At 42.1% G+C, this 17,386-nt stretch overlaps 1 protein-coding gene across 1 annotated transcript in view; it reads left to right on the top strand.

The window, feature by feature from the left end:
• si:dkeyp-118h9.7 (sacsin) overlaps positions 1-17,386 on the top strand; it is a 67,633-nt gene that overhangs the window by 22,811 nt on the left and 27,436 nt on the right. The window contains exons 5-7 of the mRNA XM_059640745.1: positions 4,234-4,380; positions 6,552-8,022; positions 14,704-14,763. Coding sequence (XP_059496728.1) covers positions 4,234-4,380; positions 6,552-8,022; positions 14,704-14,763 — 1,678 coding nt within the window. The remainder of the gene's footprint in view (positions 1-4,233; positions 4,381-6,551; positions 8,023-14,703; positions 14,764-17,386) is intronic.

A 17,386-nucleotide genomic window follows, 5' to 3' on the forward strand; every position in this document is an offset into this window, starting at 1 on the left:
GAGGGTAAGGAATTGGGATGCTTGTCAGTTAGTGACAGGCTCTTTATTTTTATGAACTTAAAAGCTCACTTTCAAGTCTAATGACATTTTTGAATTAACCAGGAATTTGGAGAGCCTATAGTTCATTACTTTCTCCACGTCAATGTCTCAGCCAATTATAATCCATTTATAAATCAATGAGCACCCTGTTCTCTTGTGGTATAAACTGATTGTTTAAAATTGTGCAATTCTAGCATTTGTTCTGATGAGTCCTTTCCCTTCATAACTCACCTTTTGAAAACTGAAAACTTATGGGGGAGGTGATAGCCTAGTGGTATCATCGCTAGACAGTTAATCCCGTGACCCAGGTAATGTTCTGGGGACCAGGGTTTGGATTCCACCATGACAGATGGTGGAATTTGGTTTCAATAAAATTCTGTAAATAAGGGCCCACTGATATCCATAAAATCATTGTTGATTGTCAGGAAATACTAATGTCCTTTAAGGAAAAAATGCTGCCACCCTTTTGCGGTCTGGCCTACATGTAGCTCCAGACCAACAGCAATGTAGTTAACATTTAGGTGCCCTCTGGGCAATTAGAGATGGGCCATAAATTGGCCTAGCTAGCAACACTCTCGTGAATGAATAAAAAAGAAGAAAGTGAGAGTTTGTGGCATCACAGGAATCATTCAATTTGTACTCTTTCATCTGTGATGATTGAAGGGCATGTGTGATGCTGATGAATGTCATGCTGCGCACCAACAATGCATGCAGTCCAAAAATAACAACAGGAGGCAGCACAAGGATGGGAGAGCTGTCAGCAGAAAAACAGCTAATACAGGCCCCCGGCTAACACAAGAGTTTACATGGCTAAGCTGGCATTTTTTTGACTCAATTGTAGGATATGGGCTGGCCACCATTTACTGCCCTTTCCTAGTTGCCCTTGAGAAGGTGGTGGTAAGCTACCCTCTTGCAGTCCATGCGCTGTAAGTAGGGAGAGAATCCCAGAATTTTCAGCAATGCTGAAGGAGAATAGTTACATAGTTCCAAGTGAGTGTGGTAAGTGGCTTTAAGGGGAACTTGCAGGGAGTGGTTTTCTCATGTGTCTGCAGCCCTTGTTCTTCTAGATGGAAATGGTTGTAGGTTTGGAACGTGCTGTTTACGGAGTCTTGGTGAATTTTAGCAGAGCATCTGCCGCTACTGAGCATCAGTGTTGGACGGAGTGGATGCTTGTGCATCTGATGGTGTATTGGATGGTGTCCAGCTTCAACATTATCAGGGTCTCTGGATTAACAGTCCAGCGATAATATCACTAGGCCGCCACCTCCCCACAAGCTTCCAGTTTTCAAAGAGCAAGTTTTGAAGGGGCAAGAAACTCATTTCAGTTTTGCCAAATCAGGAAGATTGTCTTAGTTTCCGATGCATAACGTTTGAATTTTGAGTAAGTCACCTGGTAGACTGAACTGGAGTGTTGTTGCAGCTTCACCTATCCAGCCAAGTGGGGAGTATTCCATCACATCCCTGATTTGTGTCTTAAAAATGATGAAAACTGATAGAACTGTGGATACTGTAAATCAGGAACAAAAACAAAGACCCAAAACATTAACTCTTCTTTCCTTCGCAGATGCTGCCAGGCCTGCTGAGCTTTTCCAGCAACTTTGTTTTTGTTCCTTAAAGGTGATGGACAAATTTTGGGGTGTTAGGAAGTGAGTTACTTGTCAGAGTATTTCTAACCTCTGACCTGCTCTTGTAACAACTGTATTTATGTGATTCCAGTTGGGGTTCAGGTCAATGTTAACCCCCAGGATGTTGATAGTGGGGGATTTGGTGCCGATAATACCATTGAATGTCAAGGGGTGATTGTTAGATTGTCTCTTATTGGAAATGGGCCTTGCCAGCCATTTGTGCAGCATGATTGTCATTTGCCACCTATCCTCCTGGATAATGCCCAGATCTTGTTGCATTTAAACATGGACTGATTCGTTATCTGAAGAATTGTGAAAAATGCTGAACAGTTGAAATAATGCTGAACAATTGTGTAATCATCGGTGAACATCCCCACTTCTGACCTTATCATGAAGGGAAGGTCATTGATGAAGCAGCTGAAGATGGTTGGGCTGAGGACATTACCCTGAGAAACTCTTGAGGAGATATCTGGAGCTGAGGTGGCTGACCTGCGATAATCATGACTCTTCCTTTGTGTCAGGTATGATTCCAACTGTCAGAGAGTTTGCCCCCAATTCCCATGATTTCAGGTTTGCTAGTGGCTTGACAACAGCTTTGCTGATCAAGCTGGTCAGGTCCTGAAGGGCCTAACTGCTAGACTGGGTGTGCAGCAGGTGGTGTGAGAAGAAACAAGAGGGAAAAACATACCTGACCTCATCCTTACCAATCTCTCAGCCTGTCTCCTTGTGGAGACAAAGTCCCACCTTCACATTAAGAATACGCTCCATTTTGTTCTGTGGCACAATCACCGTGCTGAACAGGACAGACTTTGAACAGATCTAGCAACTCAAGATTGGGCATCCATGAGGCACAGTGGGCAGGCAACAGCAACAGAATTGTACTCCAATACAATCTGCAACCTCATAGTCCGGCATATCCCCCATTCAACCATTTCATCTTGTTTCATTTCCTTGTTAGGACATACCTGATCATAGGATACAGTCACAGAACTCCGCACCCTAATGCTGGATGATGTGAATCCATGGGGTTTAATTGGCAATTCAGTGCCAGTGATTTTTGAGGGCCACTGCAGCTGGGTGGCATGCTGGTTCAGTGGTTAGCATTGTTACCTCACAGGGCCAGGGTCTCGGCTTCAACTCCACCTTCAGATGACTGTCTGCCTGTGTGGAGTTTGCACATTCTCCCTGTGTCTGGGTGGGTTTCGTCTGGATGCTCTGGTGTCCTCCCATAGAGATATGCTGGTTATATGGCTTGATCATGCTAAATTGCCCACAGTGTCCAGGGATGTGAAAGCTTCATGGGTTAGCCATGGAAAATGCAGCTTTACATGGAGAGGGTTAGGGATGAGTCTGAGTGGGATGCTCTTCGCAGTATTGGTGTGGACTCAATGGGCTGAATGGCCTCCTTCCACACTCTAGAGATTCTGTGATTCTTACTGTGATTCCAAGAGTCTGCAGGTTACAGTTGTGGCATGTTTCAAGTAGCAACTCACAAGGAGTAACAAATGCACTGAATTAGATGGCTGCAGATGCCATGAGATGCTGGGCAGATGAGAACAATCCAGCAGAAATGGCAATGGCATTCACAGCAATGGTGGTATTCTATATGTTCAAGATGTCATGGATTGTACCCACATTCCCTTTAAGGCACCATCTGAAAAGCTGATAATATTCATCAAAAGAACGGAATTTCATTTGTTCACTGTGCAGTCTGTGACTACTGGAAGGGATTGGTGCAGGTGTGTGCAAAATACCCCAGCAAAAGCAAAGGTGCCCATGTGCGTTGACTCTCACTTGTTTGTTCTAAGCCTGCAAAATTAATGGATGGATTCTTTATCTCAGGAGATGCCCTGGTCAAATCTGCCTGATGCCTGTCAGAAACCTGTGCAATGTGGAAGAAGAAAGGCCCTTCCAGTTGATTCTGTCACTCTTGTGGGCACTTTACAGGATAAGCTAGTGAGAGAACATGGAACAATACAGCACCAGAACAGTCCCTCCAGCCCAACATGTTTGTGTTGACCATGATCCCATTCTAAACTAATCCCATCTGCTGTGTGTGTGGTCTGTATTCCTTTATTCCCAGCCTGTTTATGTATCTGTCTAAGTGTCCCTTAAACATTGCTATTGCAGCTGCTTCTACCACCTCCCCTGGCAGTGCACTACAAGCGTAAGTCCAACCCAATAACACTACAGGTTTCTTACCCTCCCTGTTTCAGCTGATTGAGCCTCACTGCAACTTAGTTGGAATCAACATAAGTATTAATGAAATGAGGCTTTTAATACACTGGGACTTTCAGAACTTGTTAAATTAAGTGTTCCAGAGTTTGTTTTGGCAAAGTACTTTCTCAAAACATTGGACTACTATGGTTCAAGAAGGTGACTTGTCATCATCATCTCCAGGGTAATTGAGGATAGGCACAGAATGTTAGTGTTAGTTATAATTCTCACAACCTGTGAAATTTTAAACAAAAATCTATTCAAGTTCCTTTTCATTTCACTATTTTAAGTTACTGTTTTGTAAACATTGCCAGGAACTGTGCAGTCACTATTTTCTACTTTTAACCCTTAGGCCCAGCTCTCATAGTTTATAACGATTCTGTATTCTCAGAAGAGGATTGGCATAGTATACAAACTACAGGAATCAGTAAAAAGCGTAATGACCCCAGCAAAGTTGGCCAGTTTGGCCTTGGATTCAATACTGTTTATCACATTACAGGTATAAGAATAATTTTTAGTAAACAAAAGAGTATTAAATAGTTCAACTGGAAAATGCCATTTCATGTTTTACTTGAAGTAAGTTAGCGAATTGTAAGCATTAGCTTAATGTATATGAAAATATAAGAACCAGGAGCAAGAGTTGGCTGTTCAGCACCTTGAGCCTGCTCCACCATTCAATATCGTGGCAGATTTCATCTCAGCTTCAACTTCACTTTCCTTCCTGCTCTCCATAGTTTTCAGCCCGTTACTAACTAAAAATCTGTGTACCTCCTCCTTAAGTTTATTCAATGTCCTAGCATCTACTGCACTGTCAGCAAGTAAATTCAATAGATTCACAACCCTTTCAGAGAATTAATGTTTCCTCATCTCTGTTTTAAACCTGTTATGTGTTGTCCTTAAACTAGGACTTCTTACTCCAAATTGCCACAGAGGAAACATCCTCCCTCTGTCTACTTTGTCATTCCTCTTCAGCATCTTGTAGGCCTCAGTCTGTATGCAACAGCCAAGAAGGCACAATACTGCCTCTTCTTCCTCAGGCAGCTGAGGAAATTTGGCATGTGCATAAGATCCCTCTCCAACTTCTACAGATGCAGTATTGAAAGAATTCTGCCCAGGTGAATAATGGCCTGGTTAAGCAATTGCTCTCTCCAGGACCATAAGAAACTACAGAAGGTGGTGTGCACAGCCCAGACCATCACGGAAGCCAGCCTTCCATCCTTGGACTCCATTTACATGGCTATTTACGCAGCCAACATCATCAAAGATCCATCTCACCCTGGTAATGACCTCCTACAACCTCTTCCATACTTATGCCTGAACACATGCACGAGCAGATTCAGGAACAGCTTCTTTCTGGCTGTTATCAGACTGTTGAATGAACTCTAGCCTCAAATAATGTAACCTGCAAAGTAACCTGTATGCCTCTAAGTCTTTTTGATCTGTATATTCTTTGCTTGCTGTGATCTGGGGGTACCACTTGTAAACAAAGCTTTTCACTGTATTTCAGTTCACATGACAATAAATCAATCAAAAATCAGAATTGCGCAAAATATTCCAGGTGGAATCTCACTAATGCCTTGTACAGTTGCAGTATACGTCCCTATATTTATAATCTAGCTCTTTCACAATCATTGCCAAAATTCCTTTTGCCTCCCCTATTACCTGCTGCACCTGCATACTAGTTTTGTGCAATTTATGCACTAGGACACCCAGGTCCTTCTGCATTGACGCACTCTGAAGTTTCTTTCCATTTAGATAATAAGTTGCCTTTCTATTCCTCTGACCACAGTGGATGCCCTCATACTTATCCAATTTAAACTTGGTCTGCCAAATAACTAACCTATTCATATCCATTTGTAAATGTCCTATTTCTTTATTACAGCTGACTTTCCCATATATTTTAGTGTCATTTGTAAATTTGTCAATAGTACTGTCTATCCTAGCACCTTAATCATTAATGTAGCTTGTAAATAGTTGGGATCCAAGGAATGAACTCTGTGACACCCTGCTAGTCATATCTTGCTAACCAAGAAAAGACCAATTGATTCCAACTCTCTGCTTTCTATTGCTTTGCCAATCCTCTATCCAAGCCAATAAATTGCCCCAATCCCATGTGGTCTTACGTGTGTATTAACCTTAGCAGACATGATAGCAGCATTCAAGAAGCATCTGGTCGAATACATGAATAGGAAGGGAACAGAGGGATATGGATTCTGTAAGTGGAATGTAATGTAATGATCCTGTAATGTGGAAGGGAAAAATGTGTCGGTGCAGGCTTGGAGGGCTGAAGGGCCTGTTCCTGGGCCCTATTGTTCTTTGTTTTTTTTAATGCTTCACCTTATTACATGCCTTCTGGAAGTCTATATATACTAGGCTATATGTATTTTTGATGTAAGTATCAGCATGAAAAAGAAGGTGTGAAAATTATACCCACTTTTGCTGCAGAAACCAGCAGCATCACAAAATAACACAAAGTTGCCAAAATATTAACATGGTGTTATTTGCCAACATATGATCAAGATGACCAAATATTTCATAGAAAAGTCAATCAGAGCTAAAATCTGTCTGATATTGATATTTGAAGCTTGTCAGCTGAAGTCTGATTGGTCAGCTTATACAAGTAGCATTGTGACCTCCTGCAATGATTTTTGAACTTTAATTTCCCTGTAGATTTGCCAAGTATATTCAGTGGAAAATATATTGGTATATTTGACCCGCAAGAAAAGCTGTTTGGAGAACGGGAAGCTGGGTATATATGGTCTCTTGATGACCCAGAGGACAGGAAAGCTCTTGAACACTCTAGAGATCAGTTCAGACCATTCAGATATGCCATGGAAGCGACTGGGACCATAACATGGACTAATGCATTAAAAGAACATTATTTCAAGGGGACTTTATTTAGGTTTCCTTTGAGAACTGAACCTTCAGAAATATTAGACAACTTGTATGACAAAACAAAGATCTTTGATCTATTTGACTCCTTCCAAGCAGATGAAGATATGAGTCTCTTGTTTCTCAGAAATGTTACTTCAGTCTGTATTAAGCACATTGACACCAGTGGAAATGTAAAGGTCCTTTTAGAAGTAACTGCTTTGCAGCCTGAGTATATCCCATCTTTTAACAATAACTTCAATGTTGAAAGGCAGAAAGAAATCTCCAGTGTTAAGTCTTCTACTTGCATCAAAGCTATTTCACATCGCATTGCAACAGAAGAACATCACAATTACTGGTTAATAACAAATTGCACAGGCAACACAGGTGTATGGGCAAGCTTAGATGATTTGGCTGAGAAGTTAAGTTATACTCCATATGTTGGATTGGCATTTCCATTGACTAAAGGTGAAACCACAGAGGCTGAAACAAGAACAGACTTTGAAGGACGTCTTAGTTTCTTTCTACCACTCCCAAATAATGAGGCCAACAAGACTGGGTTACCTGTTCATGTAAATGCCTTCTTTGGACTTTCAGATAACCGAAGACACATCAAGTGGATTGAATCAGACCAAAGAAATGATGAAGCAGCCAAGTGGAATGAGCTACTGATAGAGAAAATCCTTCCATGTGCATACTGTCAACTTATCCTCGATGCTATTACACTGGCTGAAACCTCAGTGCTAAAACCCTCATCAGTATATCGTTTATGGCCAGACTATGAAAAAATGAATCATAAAGAACGTTGGGTTAAGATAACTAAGGAAACTGTCAAACATTTGCTGGGACTTAATGTTCTTTGTTTGGCTGCCTGTGAAGAAAAGTGGATAAGAGCTGACAAAGCTATCTTTTTAGAGTGCTATGATCGATGTGACATAAGACAAGCGATAGAGAATATTTTGATAAAAGAGGCTCAACCTTTGGTTCGAGTCCCAAGCCATGTGTTTAAAGCCATATTATTCACTTTAGAAAATAGAAGTTATTTAAATGTGGTCACTCCAACATCTTTAAGAAACATACTTCAGCATTGTGATTTGGACAGTATTCCGTATGAACAAAAATTAATGCTTCTGGAGTATGTTCTAAGTGATGAGCAATACTGTTCCCTTAACAACCTTCAACTCCTACCGGTCAGCAATGGATCCTTTGTGAAGTTCCAAATTAGCTCATCTGATGACCCTGTATTTACTGACTCAGCCAAATTTCCACGGTAAGCATTTCACAACAGTTACATAAAATATTTTATTTCAGTCTCGCTATATTATTCCATTTGAATATAAAAACAGATTGTGGTTTCTGAAGACCTGAAATAAAAACAAAGTGCCGGCAAAACTCAGCAGGTCCGGCAGCACGTGTGAAGGGAGAAGTAGAGTTAAAGTTTCAAGTCCACTGTGACTGCCTCAGAACTATTGACACCTGGGAAATGATGGTTTAATGCTTTGACAAAGCGTGGGAGGGAGAAGCAAGTGGAAAAAATCGTAAGAATCCCCAGAACAAAAGGCAAAGACAGTGCTCATAGGAGCATGGAAATATGCATGTGGAATACATATTAATTGTAGGTGTTAACAGAAGATAGATCAGCTCTGCTGAGAATGAACCAATGCAAACAAGATCTGAGTACAAGATACTCAGTACTGATATTGAGTATCATAGTGTAATGAGATACTACACTACACGGTGCAGTGTAATAGCATCGAGGCTGTAATCAAAATAGTGGACAGTGTTCATGGTCTCAAGTTTTTGAACTCAGTGTTAAGTCCTCAAGACTGTAAAATGCCTAAACAGAAAATGAGATCCTATTCTACTAGCTTGCATTGGAATTCAATGGAAATTTCAAAGAAGAGTCACTGAACTTAAAATGTTAAATCTGTTTCTCTCTCCATAGATGTTGCGAGAACTGCTGAGCTTCTCCAACATTTTCTGTATTTTCATTTTAGATCTCCAGCATCTGCAATAATTTTCATTTATTTGAGTGTTTAATTTCCTGCCTCTTCCAGTTATGTCTGCCTCAAAATAGTTCTCTTCTTCTGATAGGATTTCCATTTGAATTTTTCAGCTGTTCACCTCAATTGCTTTCTATTTCCCTCTTGATAAGGTGTTTACCAAAATTCACTTAATCTCCTTAATCAATTACTGTGTTCAGCTCTGATTTATCCCATGTGGAATCCAGCTGAAGTTTGATCATTCAAGTTTTGAATCCAGTAAGGATCACAAGTATCTCAGAGCCATGCAGTGAACCTCATACAGCTTTTCTCAGGATACTCTCTTCTTCCTGGACCTCTCTGTCTCCATCTCTGGCATCCACCTGGAAACCGATATCCATTTTAAACCTACCGACTCCCACAACTACCTGAAATATTCCTCCTCTCACCCACATTCGTGTAAAAATGCCATCCCCTAATCCCAATTCCTTCGCCTCCGCCACATCTGCTCCCGAGATGAGGCATTCCACTCCCGAACATCCCAGATGTCCTCTTTTTTCAAAAACCGCAACTTCCCCTCCACAGTGATCAAAAATGCCCTTGATCATGTCTCCCACATTTCCGCAACTCATCCCTCACACCCCCTATTCGCAATAATAACCAAAACAGAATTCCCCTTGTCCTCGCGTACCACCGCACCAAACTCCAAATCCAACACATCATCCTCTGACATTTCCGCCATCTGCAATCCGACCCTGCCATCAAAGACATTTTTCCCTCCCCACCCTTATGTGCTTTCCGGAGAGATCACTCTCTCCGTGATTCCCTTGTCCTCTTATACTCCCCTCCAGCCCACCACCCCCGGCACTTTTCCCTGCAACTGAAGCAAGTGCTACACCTGCCCCTATACCTCACCCCGATCCCAGGTCCCAGGAAGACTTTTCACATCAAACAGTTGTTCACCTGCACATCTGTCAATGTTATATACTGTATCCGCTGTTCCCGTTGTGGCATCCTCTACATCAGGGAAACCAAAGGGAGGCTTGGGGACCGCTTTGCGGTACACCTACGCTCTGTTCGCAACAAACAACTACACCTCCCAGTCACGAGCCATTTCAATTCCCCCCCCCCCCAACTCCTCGGACAACATGTCCATCCTAGGCCTTCTGCATTGCTACGATGATGGTCACCCGCAAGATGCAGGAACAGCATCTCATATTTCGCTTGGGAACTCTGCAGCCCAAGGGTATCAATGTGGACTTCACAAGCTTCAAATTCTCCCCTCCGCCAACCACATGCCAAAACCAGCCCAGCTAGTCCCCGCCTCCCTAACCATTCCTCCCACCTCAAGCCCCACCCCCATTCCCCTACCCACTAACGTCATCCTGCCCCCGACCTGTCCATCCTCCATGGACTGACCTATTCCCCCCCCAACTGCCCACCTACATTCACCATCACTGGCCCTAACCCCGCCTCTTTGACCTGTCTGTCTCCTCTCACCCTGCCTTCTCATTTATCCACCCTTTATCTGCCTCCCCCGTCTCCCTATTTATTTCAGAATCCCCTTCCCCCTCCCCCATTTCTGAAGAAGGGTCCCAACCCGAAACGTCAAGATTTCCTGCTCCTCTGAAGCTGCTTGGCCTGCTGTGTTCATCCAGCTTCACACCGAGTTATCTCAGATTCTCCAGCATCGGCAGTTCCTGCTATCCCTGTAACAATTTTAACTCCAGTCTACTGTTGATCATCAGTAAAGTGATGGAGGGTGTCATCAACTGTGCTATCAAGCAGCACCTGCTCAGCAATAACCTGCTCAGTGATGCCCAGTTTGGGTTCCGTGAGGGCCACTCAGCTCCTGACCTCATTACAGCCTTGATTCAAACATGGACAAAAGAGCTGAATTCCAGAGATGATGTGAAAGTGACAGCCCTTGACAGCAAGGCTGCATTTGACTGACATTGGAACCCTAGCAAAATCAGATTCAATGGGTATTGGGGGAAAACTCTCTGGTGATTAGAGTCATACCTGACACATCGGAAGATGGTCATGGTTTTTGGAGGTCAGTAGTCCAAGCTCTACGACATCTCTGCAGGAGTTCCTCAGGGTCGTGTCTTAGGCCCAACCATCTTCAGCTGCTTCATCAATGACCTTCCCTCCACCATAAGGTCAGAAGTGGGGATGTTTGCTGATGATTGCACAATGTTCAGCACCGTTCATGGCTCTTCAGATACTGAAGCAGTCCATGTTCAAATGCAACAAGCCTCAGACAATATTCATACATATGCTGACAAGTGGCAAGTGACATTTGCGCCGTACAAATGTTAGGCCATTACCATCACAAACAAGACACAATCTGATCACCATCCTTTGACATTCAATGGTTATACTATTATTGAATCTCCCACTATCAACATCCTGGGAGTTATCATTGATCAGAAGTTTAACTGGACTCACCATATGAATGCGGTGGCTACAAGAGCAGGTCAGAGGCTAGGAATACTGTAGCAAATAACTCACTTATTGAATTCCCAAAGCCTGTCCACCATCTACAAGGCAGGAGTGTGATGGAATACTCCCCACTTGCCTGGATGGGTGCAGCCCCAACAATACTCAAAAAGCTTGACACTATCCACGACAAAGCTGCCCTCTTGATTGGCACAACATCCACAAGCATTCACATCCTCCACCACTGATGCTCAGTAGCAGCAGAGTGGACTATCTACAAGATGTATTGCAGAAATTCACCAGAGATCCTCAGACAGCACCTTCCAGCACCATGATCACTTCCATCTAGAAGGACAAGGGCAGCAGATACATGGGAGCACCACCATCTTCAAGTTCCTCTCCAAGCCACTCACCAACCTGACTTGAAAATACACTGCTGTTCCTTCACTGCCGCTGGGCCAAAAACCTGGGATTCTGTCTCTAATGACATTTTGGGTCAACACACAGCAGGTGGACTACAGCAGTTCAAGGAGGCAGCTCACTACCACCTTCTCAAAGGCAACTAGGGTGGGCAATAAATGCTGGCCAGCCAGTGATGCCCACTTCCTTCAAAATGAATAAATAAAATCTCACCTTTTTTAAAATCACTTCTCATTCAGTTTCTTCCCACTTGCTATCTCTTCCCGCCTACTTCAGCACCTATTGTCTATTGTCTATTACTCTTTTGATGCTTTACAATAGCTCCATTAATTCCAGTTTCCTGGCCCCAGCTGCCTCTTCTTCAGCATCTATGCGCAATTCCTCTACAGTCTTTTCCATCAGAATGATCTGAAGGTTCTCCCTTTATCCTTTAAAGGAAAGTTAAATAATCTCAATTCACCATTACCCACCTTCTTTTGACTGAACTTGTTCTCACTTTGCTACTCCTTTAACTCAGTTCATTTTCTCGAAGTAAAAGGTATGATTACGGGTTCCCACATGAATGGTATTTATGCCTGTCTCTTTATGGGGTATGTTAAGCATTTCTTGTTCTCATCCTACTTTGAACTGTCCCACAACTCTTTAGCCAATACACCCAATGACATCATTGCCACTACTTCTTGCTGTTTCCCACAATTGTAAAAGTTAATCAATTTTGCTTCCAATTTCCATCTTTATTTCACTTTTACCTGGTCTTAACTCCAACTCTTCCCTTCTTTCCCTGACATCCTTGTTTCCATTTCTGGGAATAGGCTGTCTGCTAAAAGCCTATAGACACACACAGTTAATTACCTGGACTATATTTCCTCACACCGTGCTTCCTGTCTTTCCATGTCTGTCACATCTGTTTTGCTGATGCCACCTTCCATACATGTGATTCTGACCTGTATTCCTTTTTCCTTTACTGAGGATTTCCCCGACTCTTTTTGACGCTCAGCCATATCTGGCACACTTCCTACATTTCTGAGCAGGTTTGTTAGAAAATATTTCTACCAAGTATAGGAAGACAATGTAGCACTTCCCTTGCAAACTCATGGAAAAGTAAGTTTTGCAAGAGCATGTGCTGTGAATTAGAGAGGTGAAAGTGATTAGGGTTTGGAACCATCATTGGAGTCATACTGAACTTGAAACATTCGTACTGTTTCTCTCTTCACATATATTACTAGACCTCCTAAATTTCTCCAGCAGTTTTTTTATCAGGCTGTATTCTCTTCCTCGTGAAGGCTATTTGGGTGCTGCTAGTGCCTGCTTGAGGAAGGAGAGGAAATTATTTGGAGAAGATGGTTGAAAACATTGTGACATAGACCTTACTGTATTGGCTGTCATTGTTGCCTCCCTATTACCACATAAGCAGTCCTGGTCTTCTCCAGTCATCTGCACTATATTCTCCTCATGAGAAGTGAGGAGCCTGATGTGTACATCCTACCACATATGGTGGCCTCAAAGCCAATATGGACCAGATTTTTCCAGCAATTAAAGAAAGAAATGGATTGGGTATGATGGAGCTGGATGCAGGACCAGTTAGTGATCATTCATAAGTACAAGAGGTGATGATTTGTTCTTAGTGAATGAGTAGGTAGCACAAAGGGCATGAAGTAGTTGTAGCAGATGAGGTGAAACATGATGCATCTAATGTTGAGTATTGTCGTCCTTCACCCTTGGTGAGATGTGCAGCCAGTGCAGAAATAGTGAATAAAAGCCCTGTAAGTGTGAGGTAGCACAGCGAAGACAGCGCCACTTATCCTTATAAGATCATTGATGGTCTTGCAGCATGGCTGGCTATCCTTTTTCACATGGAGGCGCTACTAATCCATGCTATTATCTCTACTCAGGCTGGTTGGGTCAGGTGGTGTGATCTCTTGTTGCAGTCAGCCAGGAAGAGGACTGACCTTTTCTCCATAACCTGCCCAACTGTGTCCAAGATCTTTCTCCACAAACCTGTGAGTGAGCCTAACTTTCACCTGTGCCATCTGGTTAAAATTCATAGGGCAAACACTACAAGGTGAGGGACAGATTTTGGCTTGCAACATCTGCCATGCTTCCAGCTGCGTATTAAATATAGTAACTGAGCCTTGGAAACTGAGAGATCCCAATAGTGGCAAGTGCTTCTGCCTCACTTACTAGATGATTCGCTGAATAATTTTGGGTGCTGTGATGAAAGTTGGCAAGCTGAACGTGTCATCAAGGAATGGTAACTGAAGTACAACACAGATGGTTTCAACCGGTTTGTGGACTTTGGCAGTCAGCAAATGTGTGAGGAAGTGGTGTTTGTGAGAACAGGAAGCCAGAGGAGTGATATTGAGTGATGAGTTGTATGAATCTAGTTCTAAGCCCATTCGTCAGAATGAAACCAACATCTTGCTAATGTAAATAATCAAGCGAAAAGTGCATGATAGCCTGCTGTAACTTGCCCTTGGCTGAGGTGGAAATTATGCCATTAAACCTGCTGTCCACCACTTTTTCATTTCAAAAAGGGAAATTGAGGCAGCACAAGAGAAGGATGTGGTCTGATATTAGATTGAATTGGATTGAGGAGGATTATGAGGACTTCAGAAGTTTACAATATATCTGTAAATGCAAAAAGTGTGGTGAGTATGCTTGGTGAGCGACCAGTGCAAACATCTGTGTGAGAAGGTGACAAAGATGGGAACATGGCTTGAAAATAGAGAGACCATATGCTAAATATTTAAAGAACTAAAGCATTCAGAAAAGTTAGAAGAAGAAGATGGGGTTGACAAATTGAATTATTTAACAAATGTAAATCCATGAAGCTAGGCGAGTCTCCTTATTTGCTGAGCTGACGGCGAACAGTTTGCCTCATGGAGGTGACAGGCCTCAATAACATGCAGCAAGTGTATAAGAGATATGTAATGAGACTGTAGTGGTAGAATTTGATACAGAGGGGCTTGAACCTGCCCTGAACCTGCTGTTGTATAGTTCAAAGCATGCCATTCAATAAATGTGATTTGTCATTGGGAAATTTGTAGTTATTTCCTATGTTTCTGATTCCTTGAGCAAAATCATGTCTTCTGATGGATTTTTCTCAGGTTGTTGCATTTTGGGTGCTGTGATGAAAGTTGGCAAGCTGAACGTGTCATCAAGGAATGGTAACTGAAGTACAACACAGATGGTTTCAACCGGTTTGTGGACTTTGGCAGTCAGCAAATGTGTGAGGAAGTGGTGTTTGCGAGAACAGGAAGCCAGAGGAGTGATATTGAGTGATGAGTTGTATGAATCTAGTTCTAAGCCCATTCGTCAGAATGAAACCAAGACACCCTCTTTATGGATAAAATTCATCAACTACTCTGTCATGCAGCTCCTTGCACATATGCTTGATCATTAACTTCTTGATTAACCAAGAAAGAAGCCCTTGCTGGATCTGGTCCTGGGCAGGGAAATGAACCAAATGTCTGGGGGAGCACTTGGGTAACATCCGTTTGGAATCACCATATCCAGAGATATAACCCAATAAGACTGAAGATGAAGGAACAATCTAAAGTAAAAGACCTAAACTGGAAGAGGGCAAAGTTAAATATGATGCTATAGGATCTGTCTAACCAGGGTAAAACAGAATCCCATGTAAGAAGTTAACTATAGTCCAAAAAGGTCTGTTGGCATCTCTCTCCATTAGAGAGATAATTGGCTATAAGACTGACAAGAAAAACAAGTAATCTTTAGTGACGTTTTGCTTTAGATACAATCTAGGTTCGTTCCAAAATGGCAGAAGACAGCAGAGCCTAACCATAAGATATAGCAGCAAAATTAGGCCATTTGACCCATCAAGTGAGCTCCACCACTCAATGATGGCTGATATATTGGTCAACACCTTGTTTCTGTCTTCTTCCCATAACCCTTGATCCTCTTACCAATCAAGAACGTATCTATTTCTGTCTTAAATCCACTCAACGACTTGGCCTCCACAACTCTCCGCGGCAATGTGTTATACAGACAAACCACCCTCCGTTTGAAGAAATTCCTCCTCATCTCAGTTCTAAAGGATTGTTCTTTCAATCTAACCAGGCTGTTTGGATGTTGAGAGATATAGAGATTGTGATGAAACAAAAACATGTGTATGACACATGTAAGATGAACTCTTCCAATGAGAACCAGGTTAAATACAATAAGTTGAGAGAGAAATGAAGCGGAACTTAAGACTGAAGATGAGAGAATATGAGAATAGATTAAATAAAGGGGAACCCAGTAAGTGAGTAGTAAAATGGGAGTGGGGACGTGCAGGAAGACCATAATCTTCTAATCTTCTCCGGAGTGGGAGAAGTGCCAGGGTATGTGACATCTTTCTTTAAGAAAGTGTGTAAAGACTGCCCAAGCAACCACAGGTCAATTATGTTTAACATCAGTAATGAGTGAGCCTTTAGAAACAATAATTCTGGAAAAGATCAACAGAGACTTGGAGAAGTTTGATCAAACCAAAGAGAGCCAACATGGATTGTAAAAGGCAGATGTGTACTTAATTAGATCAAACCAAAGAGAGCCAACATGGATTGTAAAAGGCAGATGTGTACTTAATTAGATCAAACCAAAGAGAGCCAACATGGATTGTAAAAGGCAGATGTGTACTTAATTAGATCAAACCAAAGAGAGGCGACATGGATTGTAAAGGCAGATGTGTACTTAATTAGATCAAACCAAAGAGAGGCGACATGGATTGTAAAAGGCAGATGTGTACTTAATTAGATCAAAGCAAAGAGAGCCGACATGGATTGTAAAAGGCAGATGTGCACTTAATTAGATCAAAGCAAAGAGAGGCGACATGGATTGTAAAAGGCAGATGTGTACTTAATTAGATCAAAGCAAAGAGAGCCGACATGGATTGTAAAAGGCAGATGTGTACTTAATTAGATCAAAGCAAAGAGAGCCGACATGGATTGTAAAAGGCAGATGTGTACTTAATTAGATCAAAGCAAAGAGAGCCGACATGGATTGTAAAAGGCAGATGTGTACTTAATTAGATCAAACCAAAGAGAGGCGACATGGATTGTAAAAGGCAGATGTGTACTTAATTAGATCAAAGCAAAGAGAGGCGACATGGATTGTAAAAGGCAGATGTGTACTTAATTAGATCAAAGCAAAGAGAGGCGACATGGATTGTAAAAGGCAGATGTGTACTTAATTAGATCAAACCAAAGAGAGGCGACATGGATTGTAAAATGCAGATGTGTACTTAATTAGATCAAACCAAAGAGAGGCGACATGGATTGTAAAAGGCAGATGTGTACTTAATTAGATCAAAGCAAAGAGAGGCGACATGGATTGTAAAAGGCAGATGTGTACTTAATTAGATCAAAGCAAAGAGAGCCGACATGGATTGTAAAAGGCAGATGTGTACTTAATTAGATCAAAGCAAAGAGAGGCGACATGGATTGTAAAAGGCAGATGTGTACTTAATTAGATCAAAGCAAAGAGAGCCGACATGGATTGTAAAAGGCAGATGTGTACTTAATTAGATCAAAGCAAAGAGAGCCGACATGGATTGTAAAAGGCAGATGTGTACTTAATTAGATCAAAGCAAAGAGAGGCGACATGGATTGTAAAATGCAGATGTGTACTTAATTAGATCAAACCAAAGAGAGGCGACATGGATTGTAAAAGGCAGATGTGTACTTAATTAGATCAAAGCAAAGAGAGCCAACATGGATTGTAAAAGGCAGATGTGTACTTAATTAGATCAAAGCAAAGAGAGGCGACATGGATTGTAAAATGCAGATGTGT

The sequence above is a fragment of the Stegostoma tigrinum genome, chromosome 38 (assembly GCF_030684315.1).
Source record: "Stegostoma tigrinum isolate sSteTig4 chromosome 38, sSteTig4.hap1, whole genome shotgun sequence".
NCBI classification, from domain to species: Eukaryota; Metazoa; Chordata; class Chondrichthyes; order Orectolobiformes; family Stegostomatidae; genus Stegostoma; species Stegostoma tigrinum.